Genomic DNA, 20,070 nt, shown 5'->3' on the forward strand with positions numbered 1-20,070 from the left:
GAATAACTAACTTACTGAAAGTCTACTTATTTCTTTTCTTAATTCCATTTTTTCATGTCTATCAAACTTTCATAAGAGCGGGTCATTTGAAACAAACTTAATCCCATATTCATGGATTGCCTAGGATTCTAAACGAAGTGCCCTTAGCAGGCAAATTTTGAAAATATTGCTCTTTTGTTAAAAATTGGTAATTGTTCTTCCTTTTTTCAGAGGGATTGCATTCAACGCAATCATATAAAATTAAGTGTTGCAGACTCTTCCTGTTTATGGGGAAAATGCATGTCACCTTGAACAAACCACCGCATCAGTTGTAACTATAGTAACTTGAATTGGTGAATATTTAATTCCCACTTGGGAATTTCTGCTGACATTTGCTGCAGGCTGAGAGCGGAATATCAGGTTCTGAGCATGTCTGGATAAGTCCCTGATATGATGATCCTGATCTCAGAGTATGGGAGCTACAGCTCATGGCTTACGAACAAATGTTTTCAAAATTGATGGACATTACTTGGTTTTGAAGTAGGCCAGTGAGTATTTGGGGATGTTTAGTCACAATGCACTTGATTCTTTCTTGTGGCTAAGGGTACCCGAAAATGACTACCGTAACCTGTATTACCTTGTGAATCTGAACCCGTCCACTCCATCACTCTGTAGAGGGACAGATCACAGGTATTAATGAACATTGATGAAGTTATTGATGGAATCATTTGTTTCCGACTGAAATGGGTGAAGTCTTTGTACAAGTCTGGACCTCATTTCACAAAGTGATCACAGCTCTGTGACTATTGGGAATCTGTATTGAGATATAAAATTACAACAGTTGTAGCGCTAGGATCACTGTGATCTGACCTGGGGCCTGTAATTGCATGATCATACTTTGACTATATAACCAGAATCTATTTGTGAGATCATATGCATGACAAGTCACACTGCATGTTACATATATTCCTGTGGCATCTGCACAGCAACCTGTAGCACAGTATGTTGGTTGGTTGGTTGCCGCACTCAGCAATATTCCAGCTATATGGCGGCAGTCTGTAAATAATCGACTCTGGACCAGACAATCCAGTGATTGATATCATGAGCATTGATCCACACAATTAGGATCGATGACATGCATCAACCAAGTCGTAGCACAGTATGTGAGGGTCAAGGCCAGATGCATGCACAGTGACCTGTAGCACAGTATGTGAGTGACTTCAGGCCAGGAAGTGGTAGATATTTAGCATGGCACAACCAGGATCTGGTGGCATGGCTCTACTTATGTCTTTCAGAGGAGTATTGACCACCTAGTATTGTAGAGTGTGATAATAACAGAGCTTGAGGAGTGAGTGGTGATGATATTGGCATCAAGGGTCAGAATTGAAGCATGAAGGGCAGTGGTAAAATGTCATGAGGGGGCCAGGTTATGAGCATGAGGGATGGGGTATGGGCAATACCGGTGGGGATAGAGTCATGAGGGCGCAGGATAGAGTCTTGACGGGTAAAAAGCCATTAGAAAATTGAAGAAAGACATGAATGGTGGGGGAGGGAGTCATAAGGTGTTGGGGATGTGTGTTTTGGTGTTATGCACAGAGAGATGTCACTGTTTTAAAAATGATGATCTCATATATTGTGGGCGGTATGAATTGGAATCTTAAAAATATAGCTTCATCATCAGATCATGAATGTTGATTTGGGCAACATTCAGGCATGGGCATGTTTTGGTTGTCAGGCATCTGCTATTTCTCATTGCAATCCATACAAAACATAGCTGTGATAATGTTTGAGGAAATTGTTTTATTGGATAATTTTGGATAGATTGTGAAATGTATTAGCCAGAGAGCATGGAGAGTTGGGGAGCGAATGTTGCATACATGTCACAAGTACATGTATTGAGATTGATGAAATCCGCAGTAAATGTATTTTTTTGTACATTTTCCATGTTAATGTTTCCAGAGTACAGATACTTGATATACTAAAGTGAAATCGTTTACATGAAATTTGTCACTGTTATTTATAAACTCAAGTATTGATTTTCTAAGAAATAATGTTTGCATTTCCTACCAATCATACACAGAAGATTTGGATTATATCACATTTCCAAACCAATCAATACTGACAGTGACCATATCTTCCAACACTCCAATGCTCCAATGACAGGCAGCAGAAGATGGATGGCAATCAACTTATTGGGTCCTTGTACAAGTTCTGGTGATATCAGATATTATTATATAATTTGATGAATACTATAGTTTTAGCTTTGCTTTTTTTCAGTCAAATGTATTTATTTTTACTGTTGCCAAGATTTGAGGGACAATAAATTTTTATTCATTCCTGATGTTTCTTGTTATCATTATAAAGATGGATACATTATAAGATGATCTGGCACTGCTGGCCCAGTCATCCAAAACTCTGTAATTGGTTGTACAGAGTTGCATCCCTTAGGTGTGCCAGGATCAGATGATCATGGGTTAGAATTCCAGATTTGCTCTGATTGTGATCGTTATTTGTCATCACTGCAGTATTTTCAACTACAGAAATTTCAAGGATAGAGGCAAGCCAGTACTCATGACCAAGGAGTGCTTAGGTTTCACTGAAAAATATGGCAACATTACTTGCTTGACAACATGTGCAATAGCTTCTGCTGGTTGTTTGTGATTGAGTATCATGGTCAGCTACTCACATCAGCTGCTGGTGATTGAGTGAAGATGCTGTGATAAACAGTAGAATAACCAGGCAGCTGATAGACAGGCTGTGAGGGAAATGTCAACCCATCAGTCAGCAATATTCCAGCTAATTGTTATAGGGCAACCTGATTATGATCGTTTTCCGAGACTTACTATTTAAAAGTCCAGTTTGGAATGCCTTCATGCATGCAGACTCGTTCTTGATCCACATAAATAAACATGCTGTATTACACATTGTGTAATACCAAAAAGGTGGTTAAGTACTGCGGGAACAAGTTTCACTAAAAAATATTCAAAACTACCAACATCTCTGGGCATTTCAATGACATTGCGTGTAGAGATAATACATCACCGAGAGGAGCTCATGCAGCTCGATGACCCAAGCAACCCTGTTGCTGAGCTGACGTCACATGGTATTGTTTCGCCAGTGGATCTTGCAACAAAATTCCACAAATTAAGTCAAAGGGCACTGTGACGTTATTGTTAACTTGTGGTGCAGAACCCTGTTCCACAAAGCGAACATAGCGAAAAGTCTGTCGTAAGTCTCTGTTAAAGTATGGGAGTTACCATAACATTAGCACCACGATAGCTTTGTGGACTGGACGCCTGAATTCTAAAGGTGAGCCGTTGTATGGCATTAAGTTCCAATTCCAACCCGGATGTTCATAAGGTGCTGTGACATAAATAGATGATATTATATAAGTGTTCATGTCATACTATATATGTGTACGACACGAGTGTCTAAATTCCGGTGAGTTTGTGCGTGGCTGCTGTGTACTAGTCCAGACTAGTATCGGTTTTAATGTGCTAGCTTACTGAGATACCACGCCGACGTTTAACATGGATACCTCACTCGGGCACACTATACTGACTCCGAACCCAAGGGCGGGTTCCTAAATTTCAAAATCCTCTCAGATAATTTTACTGCCTACAACACACTACTGCCATATAATAACCTTTTAATCATAAACCATAACATCAACTTGTATATTGTAGCTCTTTGCAAGTGAATGCAATACATTTTCACCTTGTCTGGAAGACATTGTCGCGTGAAAGCCACCTGAAGAGACGAGCAGACGACGAACTAAGGGACGTAACTCCAATTTCTCACCACTCACGGCTGATATCAATTCAAAATGATATCAGCTCGGCAGGTGGTGTGATACGGATCTGGTTATAACACCTCCTGTGTTGGCTCTATCGCATATGCAAAATGCTTCATATCATAGATACTTAAATGAAAATAATCAGTAATACAGAATACTAAATGAGCCCCGTGTAATACCAATTTTATGAAACGAGTGAATAGTTCTAGTATCTGACGAGCGATACTAGAACTATATATTCACTCGTTTCATAAAATTGATATTACACGGGAGTGAGTTTAGTATTTTATCTATAACTTGCCGGGTTTTTAAAAACCGTTTATTTAAAATTTCACTGTCCTGTGTCAATAGTCTGACATCTACCTGATCCACAGCCTATTCCAACTGAGTTTACGGAATAATACTTCAAACACGTCAAAAGTTGATAATTAGGAGATAAACATGTGTTTTCAATGTAGAGCTAGGTTAACTGTAGATTTAACCCCGCCAAATTGAATTTGGAACCGAACGCGCAGCGTGAGGTTTCAAATGTTAAATTTAGCGCCATGACTAAATAAAACGCGAACTCTTTGGTGTTAGCAAATATACTGAGTGAAGCGGCGTGGGTTGAGTCCACTGTTTTGAGTGGGTTGTTGATCTGAATTACGGAATCACCGAACAAAATATGGCGCTGTATATACTCAAGCAGTTTGTTTACACCGTAATACTTCACTCGAACATATGACAGGCATTTAAAGCATATAAGCACGGCAACTTGGTAAGCTAACATGATGGGGGCATCCCTAAAGAAAACAAAGCAAGCTTTGCAAGGCTTTCGTTCTACATCGCACGTTACCATTATGACGTCATATCGCTCAATGTGACGTAAAATATATGACGTCACAGTCGTATATAGAAAAGCGCCAAAATTCCAAGCTCTCTGTTGTCTCCAAAACGTAAATACATTCCCTTTGTTGATTTCTGTCGTGTTTTCTGCACGAAATGTATTGCCACACATCCTTTGAATATTGTAGTAACCGCACCTGTGCATTTTGTAACCTGTGATTGTAGATATAATTATTTAAATATGCCTACCGACAACGACTGAAAATGGTACTATTCTATGAATATTAGCTTCCGCGGTGATGCGGCCGTCAAACCAGCTGTTTCAATCAGAGGGGGTTTATTGTGATTTAATAGCCTCTGATTGACCAATCAGAATCGAGTAAATTCCAATTCATGGTAGAATTTAAATTTAATACCATACACCTTTAGAATTCAGGCGTCCGGTCCACAAAGCTATCGTAGCGCTAATGTTATCGTAACTCCCATACTTTAACATAGACTTACGACTGTCGTTACGCTACGATCGCTTTGTGGAAGAAGGTCGTGCACGGCCCCGATCCACAAAGCGATCATAGTGCTAAGACGATCATAACTCCCATATTTTACCATAGAATTACGACTGTCGTAGCGCTAAGGTAGCTTTGTGGAACAGGGTCCCTGCACCACAAGTTTACAATAACGTCACAATGTCCTTTGACTTAATTTGTGGAATTTTGTTGCAAGATTCACCGGCGAAACAATGCCATGTGACGTCAGCCCAGCAGCAGGGTTGCACTCTCAGTGATGTATCATCTCTACACCCAGGGATGTTAGGAGTTTTGAATATTTGTTTGTGAAACTTGTTTGGTAACACACACACACACACACACACACACACACACACACACACACACACACACACACAAATGCCAGTCACTGTATACGTGCACAAATCTTGAACGCCACTTTAAACTCAATTCATCGTCAGTCTCATATAAAATGTCACTTGGAAATTGTAGGTCTTCACGGACTACTGCCTACGCGCGGTACGTGAACGCTACCGACGTGCTTTGTTTATACATTACACTCTCCAGTTTGGAAGGTACATTTTCTGACATCAACACTTCCGCGTCTCACGTGGTTGTACATGACGGAAACACATCAGCATTTCGCTGTTGCACAAGTCAATATAAAGAGTTGATTAAGTGTCCTAGCTTTCACTTTTCTGTATTGGAATTCTCGATGTGTTTTGAAGTGATTTTCCATTGACAGGCCCACGGATGCTTAAACACACACACAAGAATGCCGGAATGTAGATTGTTTTGTAGGCGTGTCACATACGTATTGTCATTTCTGACCTGAATCTTTTATTGTGGGTGTCTGTATGAGAATGTATTACGGTCACGTGACACTGTGCGGGGTACCTACCCACCTTCTTCACACACGGTCACCTGGAGCTAAAAACAGCTAATGTCAACTTACGTTTACAAACATAGCGACGAAGAGTGTCTGAACGCTTGGGCTCGCTATCATAGTGTTCATGTGACGGATATCGGGGATATTGTAAGCAAGATACATTGAACACTATTCTTAGGACTTACGGAAACTCATAGTTGCTCAAAGTGAAACTACAGAGTTCCGTAGTTTGGGCATGAATCGTAACGTTGAATCGCAGGGATCGTTTGATTTTTTAAGTCGTTTACAACTGATTCCTAAACGTGGGATGTTCATCGTTGTTCGTGTATCAGGGATATATTACACCTTCTGAAACACGGATCACAAAAATTAGATGTGATTACCTTCGCCAAGTACTGACTTCGTGGAGTGACTATGGTGGAACTGGCCAGGAATTATCTCCTTGTCGGCCTCTGTGCACTTGGCTTGCTTCATGTCACACGGGGTTTGCGTCTTGGAGCCTTTAATCTGAAAATATTCGGAACATCCAAGGCATCTAAGCCCGATGTTGTAGAAACAATCGCCAAGGTAGGTGACATGTTTATGGCTATTGGACTTACGACATCTTTGTTGTAGAAATACTGACGGACCACAGGCCTATTTATAGCACAAATCTGTGCCGGTAGTAGATATTCAGAAATTGTTTACTTTTGTCTTATAATTTCTAACTGCATTGAATATAATATATAAGCTGTTATTTTCAAAATACATCGATATTTGCAGAAAACATTAATTCATAAAACTTAAAGATATTTGGAGATTGAAGCAAGGTATGTACAACTTAGAGATTTTGATAAAACCGGCCATTCGTGACCAACTCGTGTTATTCTGGGACAAGCCGAATAGCGACTCGTGCCCCTCTCAATGCCATTTTTGCGACCGGGTTCCGTCTTAGCGCAAACGAGCATACCTAAAACAATTGTCAACTCGTTGCGTAATGGTTCACATAATATTTCCCCATGTATAATATATACTTCAGATGCAATTTGAAGCACATTGGGAAGTGCGGAATTATACAGTATGATTGAACACTTTTAACTGTTTCTTGGGTATATTTTTAGATGCAAGACATATGTAGAATCAAAAATTATTTCTGAGGGATTCTTTGACGAAGAAGTTAAAATCATAAGCGCATTCTGATTGGTTTGTCGTATTTTCGCACATAACATTCATTGATAGGGGGACGAGTCTTCTTGCAGGTTGCGGAAAGGGGCGAGTGGTGACGAATGAAAACGGGCATATGAGAACAATGTGGCACTCGTGTTAACTGTAAACTACACTTGTCACAGTCAACCTTCCTTCCGGTTTTTTATGTTTCTTCCTGCTTCAATGTTCAGTACATATGATGAGCATTTAGATCTAAATCTGGAAAATGAAATTCTATATTTTTACAAGAGTAGTTGCATATGATGCTTTCCAGTCTTAAACTGTGTTTTAAACATGATAAATTAATGACATTTTATGAGATAATGCTAATGAAGAGTGTCTTTTTGTATATACATATGTCTGAGTCTTTGAGTACACGTATCAACACATATTTTAGTAATGACGTGTATGCACGTGACACCGCGGCTGTACACACATGACCCTTGAACCCGAGATAAATGGGCTGTATATTTCAAGTTTTTTTTCCATGACTGCAGATTATATCTCGGTATGACATCATCCTGTTGATGGAGATCCGCGACATAACGGGGACGGCCGCATCAGTGCTACAGGAGAAACTGCAAAAGTGAGTGTGTCAGAGTACACACGTGGATAGTGAGTGTGTTAGTGTACTGACGTGCCGAGTGAGTGAGTGAGTGAGTATTAGTGCACACACGTGCGCATTGTGTGTGTGGGTGTGTTAGTGCACACGCATGCAGGGAGTGTTAGTGCACATGTGCAGAGTGAGAGTGTGAGTGGCATAGTGTACTTAAGTATAGAGTGAGTGAGTGAGTTGTGTGAATGGCAAGTTGTTTCTTTTCAAAAGGTTCTTTTCGTTTCTATTTTTCACTGGTTAAGAGCGACTCCACGGCCAGGTCTTCGAAATAAGTCTGGACATGTAATTAGAAGCTGTATGAAGCTGAGACATTGTCTTGGTTTAATTAGGGTAGTCTTTACTGCTGAATTAATATACATAATACAACTTTAGTCTGCAGACAAAGCTGGCGTTGGATGACTTGAAACAAACTTGCTTGAACTGCCAATTGGGCAAAGCCTAGTTTACCTAATAAATAAAGCGAAGATTTATTTAAAAAACGATCCGGTCGTAATACCGGGAACTTTTAATTTATCCTTTTAACAGACAGGTCATTTCGTTTTATTGTAGACATAAAGATGTAACGTCAGTATATGGCTTTGAAATCAGCGATCGTCTTGGGCGAACGAAGAGCAAAGAGGAGTATGTTTTCATTTACAGGTAAGTAACTCAGTTATTTCTTCACATCATCGCGTCCAAACAGCTTCCTCCGTACCCAACACATTACCCTGGGAAGTCGTAACCTAGTAGAGTTGCATGATGTCATTGCAAGCCGTGTTAAAAAGAGTCTTTGCAGAAGGCTCGATTTGAGGTTTGTTAGAATTTAGGTATGCAATTTGATATAGAGCAAAGCAAACTGCCGCGAACTCCCTCTTTCTGTGTGTGTGTGTGTGTGTGTGTGTGTGTGTGTTTCCGTGTTGCCCATGTGACAGAGCAGTGCATGTCTGTCTACTGCCATTTCTGTAATGCACAGCTAGACTCCCAACACTGTCTTAATCCTCCTCGCAGTGTTTTAAAATAATTTTATTCAAGGGTAGACTAACATTGAATTCCGCACTAAGTACCCGAAGGCTTGTCAGATACAGGTGTGGTGGTGAATATGTTACCAACACGGTCGTGTTGGCGGGGGCGAGGATACAGCTAGTGTTGTTACTGATGCAGTTATATCACGTAGTATCGTTGTGACGGCTTGTTTCAGGAAGGACAGGGGCATCAGCGTTGTCGACAAGTACCATTACGACGATGGAGACGAGGCAACGAAAGAAGATACATTTGAAAGAGAACCCTTCATTGTTCGGTTCAATAGCAATAGAACAGGTGGGAGTGTAACCTTACCCTTCTGGAATACGCTAGACTTCTGTTTTACATATATACCGCACAAAAAAACTTCATTTGTGTTTTACTGCTTTATGCTACTGATTAAGCCAGCATGGTTTACTTCAATTTCCCGGGAAGCATAATAAATAAAATATTGCTATTTATAGACACGATACATATATTTAAGTAAATATTTTTTGTAATGTTTTATTAACATCCATGATATGTTGTTCAGAAAATAGCAGCTTACACAACATTTTTCTTGAGATAAGAGTTATCCCCCTTGCCTCGGGAAGGTGCTTACACCATCGTTTGGTTCCAAATATTTCTGATTGCACACACTAGTTCCATCGACACCGTTTGTCCCGTCAGAGGGAAGTGCCATTGCAGATGGGCCACATCAACCGGAGTAGGCTAATGGTTAGCGTTAGCTCGTTACATCGAAGATCGGGTTCGATTCCCCACCTGGGTACAATGTGTGAACCCAATTCTCAGTTACCCCTGCCGTAATATAGCTGGAATAAACACGTCGCAGAACCCAACTCACACACTCATTTACCCAGTCACAAGGAGTGAGTGAGTTGGGTTTAACGCCGCTTTTAACAGTATTCCAGTTATATCGCGGCAGTCAGAAGGAAGGTAGTGGTGGCCTATAGGTGTATATAAAGCGACTGAACTCCCGACACCAAGATTAGATTCTTTTCATTGGTATAGTAGCAGGGCCCAAGCAGCCATGGTGTCCTGGCCATGATGAACTGGACAAGTCTCCATTGTTTTATAACAACATGAAAAAAATGTCCCAATTAACCATAAGCTGCCCCGTGATGATTCGGATAAGAATTGGCCACGAGCGACCCATGCTGGTCGTAAGGGGCGACCAAATGCATCGAGTGGTCAGGCTGGATGACTCGATTGATTGCTTGTCATCCTACCCCAATCGCGTGGATCGATGCTCATAATATCAACCACTGGATTTTCTGGCCCAGACTTGAGTAGTAACAGGTAGCCTTCATAAAGCTGAAATATTGCTGACTGCGTCGTTAAACAACAAACAAACAAACAAACAAACAAGCAAGCCAAAATGAAGAACACAAGCAATATGCAATTAGAAATGTTTCATGATTATTCTTATTAATTAATATTGGAAACAGCTTCCAGTCTACGTCAATATTTGACCAGAATAATGTTATATGACCTGAATAATGCTTTACAGGACCTGAATAATGTTTTATAGGACCAGAATAGTTCTTTATAGGACCTGAATACTGTTTAATAGGACCTGAATGATGCTTTACAGGATCTGAATAATGCTTTATAGGACAGGAATACTGTTTTATAGGACCTGAATAATGTTTTATATGACCTGAATAAAGCTTTACATGACCCGAATAATGTTTTATAAGACCTTAATTATGCTTTATAGGACCGGAATAATTCGTTATAGGACCGGAATAATTCGTTATAGGACCTGAATAATGCTTTATAGGACCGGAATAATGCTAACAGTAAATTTCAACACAACTCACAAACTCACACTTCAGTGGTTCCCGACTTCTCGCTCGTGGCCATCCACACCAACCCCACCAAGGCGCTGGGAGAGATCAAGTCACTCCTCGATGTGTATCACGACGTCAAGCAGAGATGGAAGACCAATGACGTCATTATCCTAGGTGACCTCAATGCTGATTGCACTTACGTACGCAAATCTCATTGGCCAACGATTGATATACGTAACCAGCCGGAATTCTACTGGCCAATCGGAGACGAGGTGGATACAACTGTCACCGACACAGACTGCGCTTATGACCGGTAGGAGTGTTTTTATCTTGGAGTAATATTTGCACAATTCGCATTAAATCTTTATAAATCACTCGATTAAACTGTTTCTCTGTGTTTCTGTGGAATGCTGCCGTCGCATGACAGGAGTGGGGCTACGGACACTTTATTATGCAGATTCTGTAAGTGGCGGGTGCTACGGGTAGGACAGGACATGCTTACCCTTTGCACGAACACCTCGTGTCATCACTGATGTTCAGTGATACATTCTCATAATTTTCACCACTATTTTGCCTTTCACGCCCAAAAGAATCTTTTCGTCCGTTGATAGAGACTGGTTCCCTGGCGTTGACGTTTTATAGTTTCAAGAACATGTAATCTCCTAAACCAGTAGGGGTTCTACTCCCAGGATTACCCTAAACCCTGCAGGGGCGGTCGGGTAGCCTAGTGGTTAAAGCGTTCGCTCGTCACGCCATAGACCCGGGTTCGATTCCCGACATGGGTACAATGTGTGAAGCCCATTTCTGGTGTCCCCCGCCGTGATATTGCTGGAATATTGCTAAAAGCGGCGTAAAACCATACTCACTCACTCACTTACTAAACCCTGCACACATCCTAATGATCACTACATGTACCTCTTGACCCGTGAAGCTCCCGGTTAGAATTGACCTTCAGCAACCCATGCTTGTCGTAAGAGGCGACGAACGGAATCGGATGGTCAGGCTCGGTGACTTGGTTGATGCATGTCATCGTGTCCCAGTTGCGAAGATCGATGCCAATCACTGGATTTTCTGGTCCAGATTCGTTTATTTATAGACCGCCGTCATACAGCTGGAATATTGCTGAGTGTGGCGTTAAACAACAAACAAAAAACCCCAAAAGGTCGAGTTAGTTATGGTGCTGTAATACTTTACGTTTTGCATACCCGTTCACATTTATAGCTGCCGAAGGTATGAATCTTTTGTTTGTATACAAAAAGAGATATGTACACACTCGACGGTTGATATGCAAATAGGTGCATCCGATTTCCAAATACGGACATCCAGTTCAGGTTCTCATACATTGGGTCATGTGATTCACGCCGCTGCCAGGACGCCGTTCAAGTGCCATTAAAGGATACCATGGACATTTTGATACCGCAGTTCCTAAACAAGGAACGTTATATATATTTGTCCTGATAGTAAGATGAATTGTTCCATAATTATAATAATTATCCTTCAGTCTGTTGAACGAAAAACATTGCCACAATAATTACATTGTTGCAGTTGTGCAAGATGTTTTTTAACCCTTCCTTCAGAATATCAAATGGTTTTTGCCCAATGTGTTGCAAGGAATTGGTTTCAACACTTTTCCTGGGCAATTCTCGATTATTTACAAAGCGCCGTTATATGGCGGGAATGTTGATAACTCGGCCTTAAACAAAATTGACTCACTCGTAACTGTCAATCATTTCAGGTTCATAATAGCAGGAACCAGACTCAGAAACAGCGTGTTAAACAACAGTGTCGGTATTTACAACTTCCAGAAGCAATACAAGCTGTCGAAAGAGCAGGTAAATTTCTTTTCCATGCGTGACCGCTCGTGCATGGTACGGAAAGGGAGACTGTGAATGTCACCAGTCGTCACTTTCTGGCGTGTCTCTGCTGTGTAGCATAGCAACAAGAACCTACAGAAAGAACAACCGTTATCATCCTTGTCGCTCCACTTGTCTGAATCATTTAATCAACTCAGCAAACACGGTAGTAATATCCCGGTGCACTGATACATCAGCGAAAGTTTATATATTTGACAGGGCCCTGGACTAGCCCTGAATCCGGATACTCGGAGAAACCCTGATGTATTCAAGACAGGAGACATGCACAAAGACTTGTTGTTACTGATGTCTCCTAAACACTGAATAATAATAATAATAAAAATAAAATTATTAATAATAATAAAATTATTATTATTATTATTATTATTATTATTATTATTATTATTATTATTCCGTAAATGTGCTTTACCATTCACCAAGTCAATTCTTATGGCGCTATGTTATTATTACTCCGGTCGATGGATCAGTGCGCATTCTAATTTCATTTTCTGCACGCTTGGGAATATACAACCCAAGCTGCCCAGTGAGGCGCCAGGTGGTTTACAATCACAATATCCGCATCTCATCCTACCGGGTACCCATTCACTGCTGGTGAACAGAGGTATATTTCAAACAACGTGTCTTACCTCCCCTGTGCATGCTCTACATGTTTACACAAGGGGGTAACGGGCGACCTTTAAAATTACAATCTTACCAGAAATTCACTTTCAATCGCATAAAGTATACATCTTCCCGAGGTAAGAGAGTTAACTGACATTAAAAGTCCAGTTTCCGAACTAGGCTGGAACTAGGCTGGAATTCCTGGGCTCAATCGTAGCGCCACCAGTGGCAATTACGAGTTATGTCCTTTCTGTGCCTCTCCTATTGACCAATCAGATTCAACCTCTCGTATCACTTGCATTTGCTTCAAACAAAACGGTGGCGCCCAGTCAAGACGATCTGATCGATAATCAAGATCTATATTGTGATAAAACGAGTCTTACATCGCGAAGTGCATCAAATCACATGAGCACCTTGATTAAAAACATGAAAAGATATAGAAAATATCTGTTGACAATGAGTTAGCGGTGCACATGCTTTGCAAATCCTGCAGTCGACCGAAATCTGCATGACACTTTACGAACCGGATTTCGATTTCGGTGCCCGATTTTGATTGGACTATGCATAGACTCGTTAGTCCAGCGAAAAATATAACTCCACAATACCAGCCTAGTTCGGCAAGGGTGGAAACTGGACTTTTATAGTCAGTTTACTCACTTGCCTCGGGAAGATGAAAGTATATGGAGGTAACCAACAATTTAACAGCCCATAATAAGCGTTGGACTAATGAGGGTGTACCATAAGCGCATAATACTTCTTATTAGTAGATGTTTATAGTAATTTATAGATGTATGTATGATGTATCATTGATGACTTGATTAACGTCACATTTATGCTTTCCCTAATCTGAGCGTTGACTGTCACAGGCCCTGAACGTGAGTGACCACTTCCCTATAGAGCTGGAGTTGAAGGAGAAGCTGGCAGTCGGTGAGGGAGCCAACACGACCTTCAACATGGCAGTAGTTGTACTCTCAACCCTGTTTGTTGCCAAGATGTGCCTATGTTGAAACACATATCGAACACGAAACATCCTCCGTGTCCTTATCACTGTGATACAGATTAATATGTGAACATTTGATTCTGTTGGAGATTTAACGAGCGCTTCTGATGGATCCGATTCCGCACCAGGATTGTTGGCTGTGATTATCCCCTTGTGGCAGAGAAAGGGAATGGGATATGACACGACAATGTGAAACAAACATACCCTTGTTACATGCGCCATGTCCCAAGACGATCGTTGTGGGTACTCCTGGTCAGCATGGCTCCCCCGTTTACCATGTTTTTGGAAACAGCCGACTGTTTTGTGACCCTGCTGATTATGTGTCATCGCACAATACTGCGTGTATTGTTGCTCATACTATTAACAACTGGTTAAGACTCAGGCTCAAAGGCCGCCATGACTAATCTTGACTAATGCTGACTTTCTTATAAAAGAAATTGTACGAACTTACAATTCCACTAACGAAAGTGCAATGGATATATACCACACGATGTTACTCAGGTACCCTTTGTGTACTAACCGATTAATGATATACTGGTATACTGAATTTGGAAGATTTTATTTTTTGCATATTAAATAAATCAGATTTTCTAAAATACTTAAAGGGGACGTTTCATTCAGCTATTAGTTATTTCTTGTCAGTGTTCCAATGTCTTTTTAATAGAGTGCAATTTTAATGCCATGGCAATTGTACCAGGATGTTTATTACACAAAAGGGGCGATGGGGTCGTCTAGTAGTTAAAGCGTTCGGTTGTCACACCAAAGACCCGGGTTCGATTCCCTACATGGGTACAATGTGTGAAGCCTAATTCTGCTGTTCCCCGCCGTGGTATTGCTGGAATATTGCTAAAAGCGGCGTAAAACCATACTCACTCACTATTACACAATGACAGTGATAACTGTGCTTTTGCACAAGTAACACCAGGAGATGTGAAATGAACATATCGGGGATTGTACACATTGAACAAAATAGTTATGTGTTTCAATAACCAGGAAGGGAGCAAACTTTTACACTCCAAATGTTCGTTGCCTACCTAGCTCATGAAGGGAATAGGGGGCACGGGTGGCCCAATCGTCTAAGGCGCCGCGATTCGCTGTTCCTTGGGCACGCCAGAAACCTATGATTGTGGGTTGGAATCCCGGTTCGCCCCGATTATGTTTCTAGGTTTGTCAGCACCATACCCATGCTCGTGGGTTTCGACAAAGTGGTAAACGTCTGAGACCTGCATCACTTCGGTCTTTCCTCCCACATTAAGCTGACACGCCGTTAAACCCAACACACTCACTCACTCATGAAGGGAATGGATGGAAGGTATTTCCAGGTGCTGGTTCATGCAGATGCCAAAGGGACACGGGTATGAACATCCGGGCGAGTGCCCTGTGGTACACATACATCCTTTAGAGTGAGTGAATATGGTTTTACGCCGCTTTTAGCAATATTCCAGCAATACACGGCGGGGGACACCAGAAATGGGCTTCACACATTGTACCCACGTCGGGAATCGAACCCGGGTCTTCGGCGTGACGAGCGAACGCTTTAACCACTAGGCTACCCGACCGCCCTACATCCTTTAGAACTGTTACCGGCAACCAATGCTGGAGGCGACCGAATAGATCGGGTGGTCAGTCCTGCGCGGATCTTACTTTTAATCACTGGATTGTTTGGTCCGGACTCAATTATCTATTGGCCGCCGTCATATGGCTCGAATATTGCTGAGTGCGGCTTTTGTATCCCTTGTTGTTGATAAGCAACACGTCATACCCTGTCTTATAAAACTGTGTGTACCTTCTAAGACTTGGCATATTCCGTGCTTGAGGGTTGCCTGGATACAGCCTGCTGAACCGTCCCAGACTCCTGATGGGGAAGATGTTGCGATAGCTGTCGCTGTTGCTGGTGCCAGACTTCGTGGGTGCCGTTCACACGCATCTTCTCGAGGCAAGGGAGTCAACTGACTGTAGAAGTCCAGTAGAAACCTTCCAGCAAATATGTTTTCTGTTTCTTAAACCTTTGTTTCGAATAACGGAGGAAGTGTTGCGAGAAGTTCCGATCTATTGGCAATCTTTTCTTCTCAACAATGACCTTTAATAAACTGATTTAAGATACGTTTGATTACAAATGACCAACGGTGAGGCTATTCTAAGTTGGATAACTTGTTCCTAATTATATTCATTCTTGTGAATACACTAGTTTAAACTAACAAATACACAGGTTGTAGAAGAATCGTCATACCCTCTTCGGGGGCACTGATGACCCCAGTCGCCTAAGGCGCCGAAATTCGCTGTGCAGAGTTGCGACCATAGGAAACGCCAGAAACCTATGATTGTGGGTTCGAATCCCGGTTCGTCCCGCTTATATTTCTACGTTTATCAGCACCACACCCGTGTTCGTGGAAATCACTAAAGTGGTAAACGTCTGTGACAACATCATTTCAGACTTTACTCCCACATTAAGCTGACAGGCCGTGATTTAACTGGAAGATTGTTAAAAGCGGCGTTAAATCCGACTCACTCACTCTTACCCTCTTCAAAGAGCAGTTTACTTCACGTACACATTAGTTGGTTCCAGAAAGTGCCTCTAAACTGTCTGCATTGAACACTTACAACCACGGACACAATCACCGGTTCTAGAAACTCTAGCCTGTACACACTGAACTCTTTATACTGCGAACACAGTCACTGGTTCTATCAACTCTCTTCGATGTGGTTACTGTTACGAAGTGATTTTCCAAACTGAAACGCCAAGCTTTTTAAAGGTTCATACAGGGTCATACAGATATAGTTTTATCCATAAATACCCACGCACGATCAGTGCATAATTCACAAATGATATTGAAACACGCAAGTGTAGGTTTACAATCACAAAAGCCAGTACATTGGGTCCAATACGTGGCAGCAGCAAGGCGTTACAGGCCCTGTAACAAATGTCAGTGCAGTCACGGTATTGTGAAAAGCGATTCATTTAGGCCCCGTCACTATCTACAACGATATCACTTCATCACGACTGAGACCCTCCTGTAGACCCACCAGATGTCTGAACCTGATGGATCGAACCTGATGGATAAAACCTGATGTTATGAGTGAGTAAGTGAGTATGGTTTTACGCCGCTTTTAGCAATATTCCAGGAATATCACGGCGGGGGACACCAGAAATGGGCTTCACACATTGTATCCATGTCGGGAATCGAACCCGGGTCTTCGGCGTGACGAGCGAACGCTTTAACCACTAGGCTACCCGACCGCCCAGATATTTAATAGACTCGACCTTGTGTATATTTGTTCCGATTTTGCTCGTGCTAGAGTTCGATGTACAAGGCTTAACATTGATACCGGGAGACACCCCACAAGTCCACCTGAACGATTATGAACATATTGTAACGAAAACAAGATCGAAGATCTGTTTAATCTCACCGTTATATGCCCAACCTGAGAAAACATTCGAAAGCAAAACCAAATAAATATTTGAATCTCTGTAAAATGTGAGTCTATTTGTAAACTACTTCATATTTGAGCCTATAGCCTTTCATACAATAAACATTTGAATTGAATTGATTTAATTTAATTGAATAAACTACTGATTATTTCATGTTGAGGCCCAGTGGGTTTCTAGTTAAAATAACCCCTTACTGCGCCCAGTTGGCCTTCGGGAAAACTTAATGTGGACACGTGCTACCATAGTGTGTTACATTGTTACATTTTGACTCGCCATACTGTATTGCAATTAACTGTTTAAGCCTTCATGTCGTTTTATTGGCACCTTTGACTGTGGCGTTCCAGTTACTAAATAGTAGTTGGTTGGTTGTTTTGTTGTTTAACGCCGCACTCAGCAATATTCCAGCTATATGACGGCGGTCTGTAAATAATCGAGTCTGGACCAGACAATCCAGTGATTGATATCATTAGCATCGATCCACGCAATTGGGATACGATGACATGCATCAACCAAGTCAGCGAGCCTGACCACCCGATCCCGTTGGTCGCCTCTTACGACAAGCATAGTCGCCTTTTACGGCAAGCATGGGTTGCTGAAGACCTATTCTACCCCGGCATCTTCACGGGTCTACTTTGGAGTCAATCACTACAATACCTGAAGTGAAGCGACTTCACCATCCCCGTCTTATTGGTAACTTCTCGCAATATAGTATCTAAAACAGACCAGAAAAGGCAGACATGAATGTATCGTCACACCTCAAAGGCCACTTCACCATCCCCGTCTTATTGGTAACTTCTCGCAATATAGTATCTAAAACAGACCAGAAAAAGCAGACATGAATGTATCGTCACACCTCAAAGGCCACTGTGGGAATTTAGATATGTGTGTTGTGTAATGTCTGGTACATCTATAGTTAGTGTACTACATAGTTGTGCAAACTACGGTAGCAAACCGCCTCCGTTGTCTAGTGGTAGAGCGTCCGACAGGAGAGCTGAAGGTCCGGGGTTCGATCCCCGACCGCGTCATACCAAAAGACGTTAAAAGATGGTACTTGTTGTTACCCTGTCTGGCGCTCGGCATTAAGGGGCTAAAACAAGGACTGGTCGGCTCGGAGTCAGTATACTGTGTCTGAGTGGGTATTCGTGTTAAACTGCGGCATGGTATCTCAGTGAGCTAACACTAAAATTGGCATCAGTCCGGACTAGTACAAGCAGCCACACAAACACACACACGTACATGCACGTCGCTATATAAGTGCAATATTCTTGGATGCGACGTTAAACCCAATTTCACCTCACCTCACCTCACGGTAGCAAACAGCCACATCTATATGAACACACAATGCCAGTACTGCATTTTGTGGCTTTTCTTATTATCATATCAGGCACTGGTTTGTTTGATGCAGACTCGTTTTTTTACAAACTTGATATTTCTTATTTATATATTGTTGATAACGGGGTCAGACAAACAAACAAACAAACAAACACTCAGTGATGAAACAGGCGGGAGTCATATCTACATAAAAACTCTCTTCAAAATATCAGTTACATGTTAATTAGTTTTGTGAAAACAAGTCCTCCCCCGCTGATCTATATGAAACTTGCCGATGTAAGGTGTACACATGTTGGCACACACACCATGGCCTCTGGTTAGACCATCATCTGCAAATATATTTACAATATTTCTTTTACAATGGCACACTATTAAATCTGTATCTGTTTAATGTTTGTAGATATACTTTTGATAAAAACACATAGATGTATTCCAATATCTTAGGTGAGCGTTATTAACAGAGAACATCGAAACCAATTAATGAAGTGAAGTTAATTATCATTGCTCTGCGTGATGTCCAAAGTTGATATTAAAGTATGCTTCAATAACTATCACATGCATTGAAATTCATTTAGCTACGTGTTCTTCGAGAGGTAAGTCATATTTATGCAATATACAAGGTCTCACAATACAGGTTACATATGGTGCATTAAGTGGAATCTTGGAAGTTGTATGTTACATTGTCCACACTCTTCAGGGTCTCACTATACGCGTAATATGTAGATCCGGGGAAGAATAGGTCTTCAGTAAGCCATGCTTGCCGTAAAAGGCGATATGCTTGTCGTAAGAGGCGACTAACGGGATCGGTTGGTCAGGCCCTCTGACTTGGTTGATGCATGTCATTGATCCCAGTTGTGTGGATCGATGCTCATGATGTCAGTCACTAGATCCCTGGTTCAGACTCGATTATTTACAGACCGCCGTCATATAGCTGGAATATTGCTGAGTGCGGCGTAAAACAACAAACCAAACAAAAACAAAACCGGGTAACATGTTGTAAGGTGAGGGAGAAAGATTATTTCTGTCCTTGTTCAAAAGAGGGTGGTGCACAGCAATCTCAAGCTACATGTAATAGGTTTACAGTTATTTTGAATACAAAAACAAAATGAAAATGTTAAACTCTTAATCTTTCAGTATAGCTGTTTGTTTAGAATTATTATTGAACAGAATTGTTTGCAAAAAAAGCCCTTGCAGACTCGATTGTGCGATTCCGATTATATGATAAACATGTTTATGCTTACAAAGC

The 20,070-nt window shown here is 41.4% G+C and overlaps 1 protein-coding gene across 2 annotated transcripts; it reads left to right on the forward strand.

Annotated features, from left to right (window-relative positions):
• Positions 1-5,692: 5,692 nt before the first annotated feature.
• On the forward strand, positions 5,693-14,793 carry LOC124120686 (deoxyribonuclease-1-like). 2 transcript variants are annotated; one of them, XM_046483566.2, is made up of 7 exons: positions 5,693-6,562; positions 7,678-7,766; positions 8,346-8,435; positions 8,974-9,092; positions 10,634-10,901; positions 12,324-12,420; positions 13,929-14,793. In XM_046483566.2, the coding sequence occupies exons 1-7, from the start codon at positions 6,410-6,412 to the stop codon at positions 14,067-14,069; spliced, it is 957 nt and encodes a 318-aa protein (XP_046339522.2). In that variant the 5' UTR covers positions 5,693-6,409; the 3' UTR covers positions 14,070-14,793. The 2 variants fall into 2 exon arrangements, with proteins under 2 accessions (XP_046339522.2, XP_046339523.2); XM_046483567.2 differs by lacking the exon at positions 5,693-6,562 and adding an exon at positions 7,173-7,303.
• Positions 14,794-20,070: the final 5,277 nt, after the last annotated feature.

This window comes from Haliotis rufescens, unplaced genomic scaffold (assembly GCF_023055435.1).
Source record: "Haliotis rufescens isolate VD_foot unplaced genomic scaffold, xgHalRufe1.0.p SCAF_16, whole genome shotgun sequence".
NCBI lineage: Eukaryota > Metazoa > Mollusca > Gastropoda > Lepetellida > Haliotidae > Haliotis > Haliotis rufescens.

Bases quoted from the DNA above. Each gene is read 5' to 3' on its own strand.
- LOC124120686 (XM_046483566.2), top strand. From the start codon at position 6,410: ATGGTGGAACTGGCCAGGAATTATCTCCTTGTCGGCCTCTGTGCACTT. The intron at 6,563-7,677 runs GTAGGTGACATG...CCATGACTGCAG, and splicing joins TTGTAGAAACAATCGCCAAG to ATTATATCTCGGTATGACAT. The intron at 9,093-10,633 runs GTGGGAGTGTAA...CTCACACTTCAG, and splicing joins GTTCAATAGCAATAGAACAG to TGGTTCCCGACTTCTCGCTC.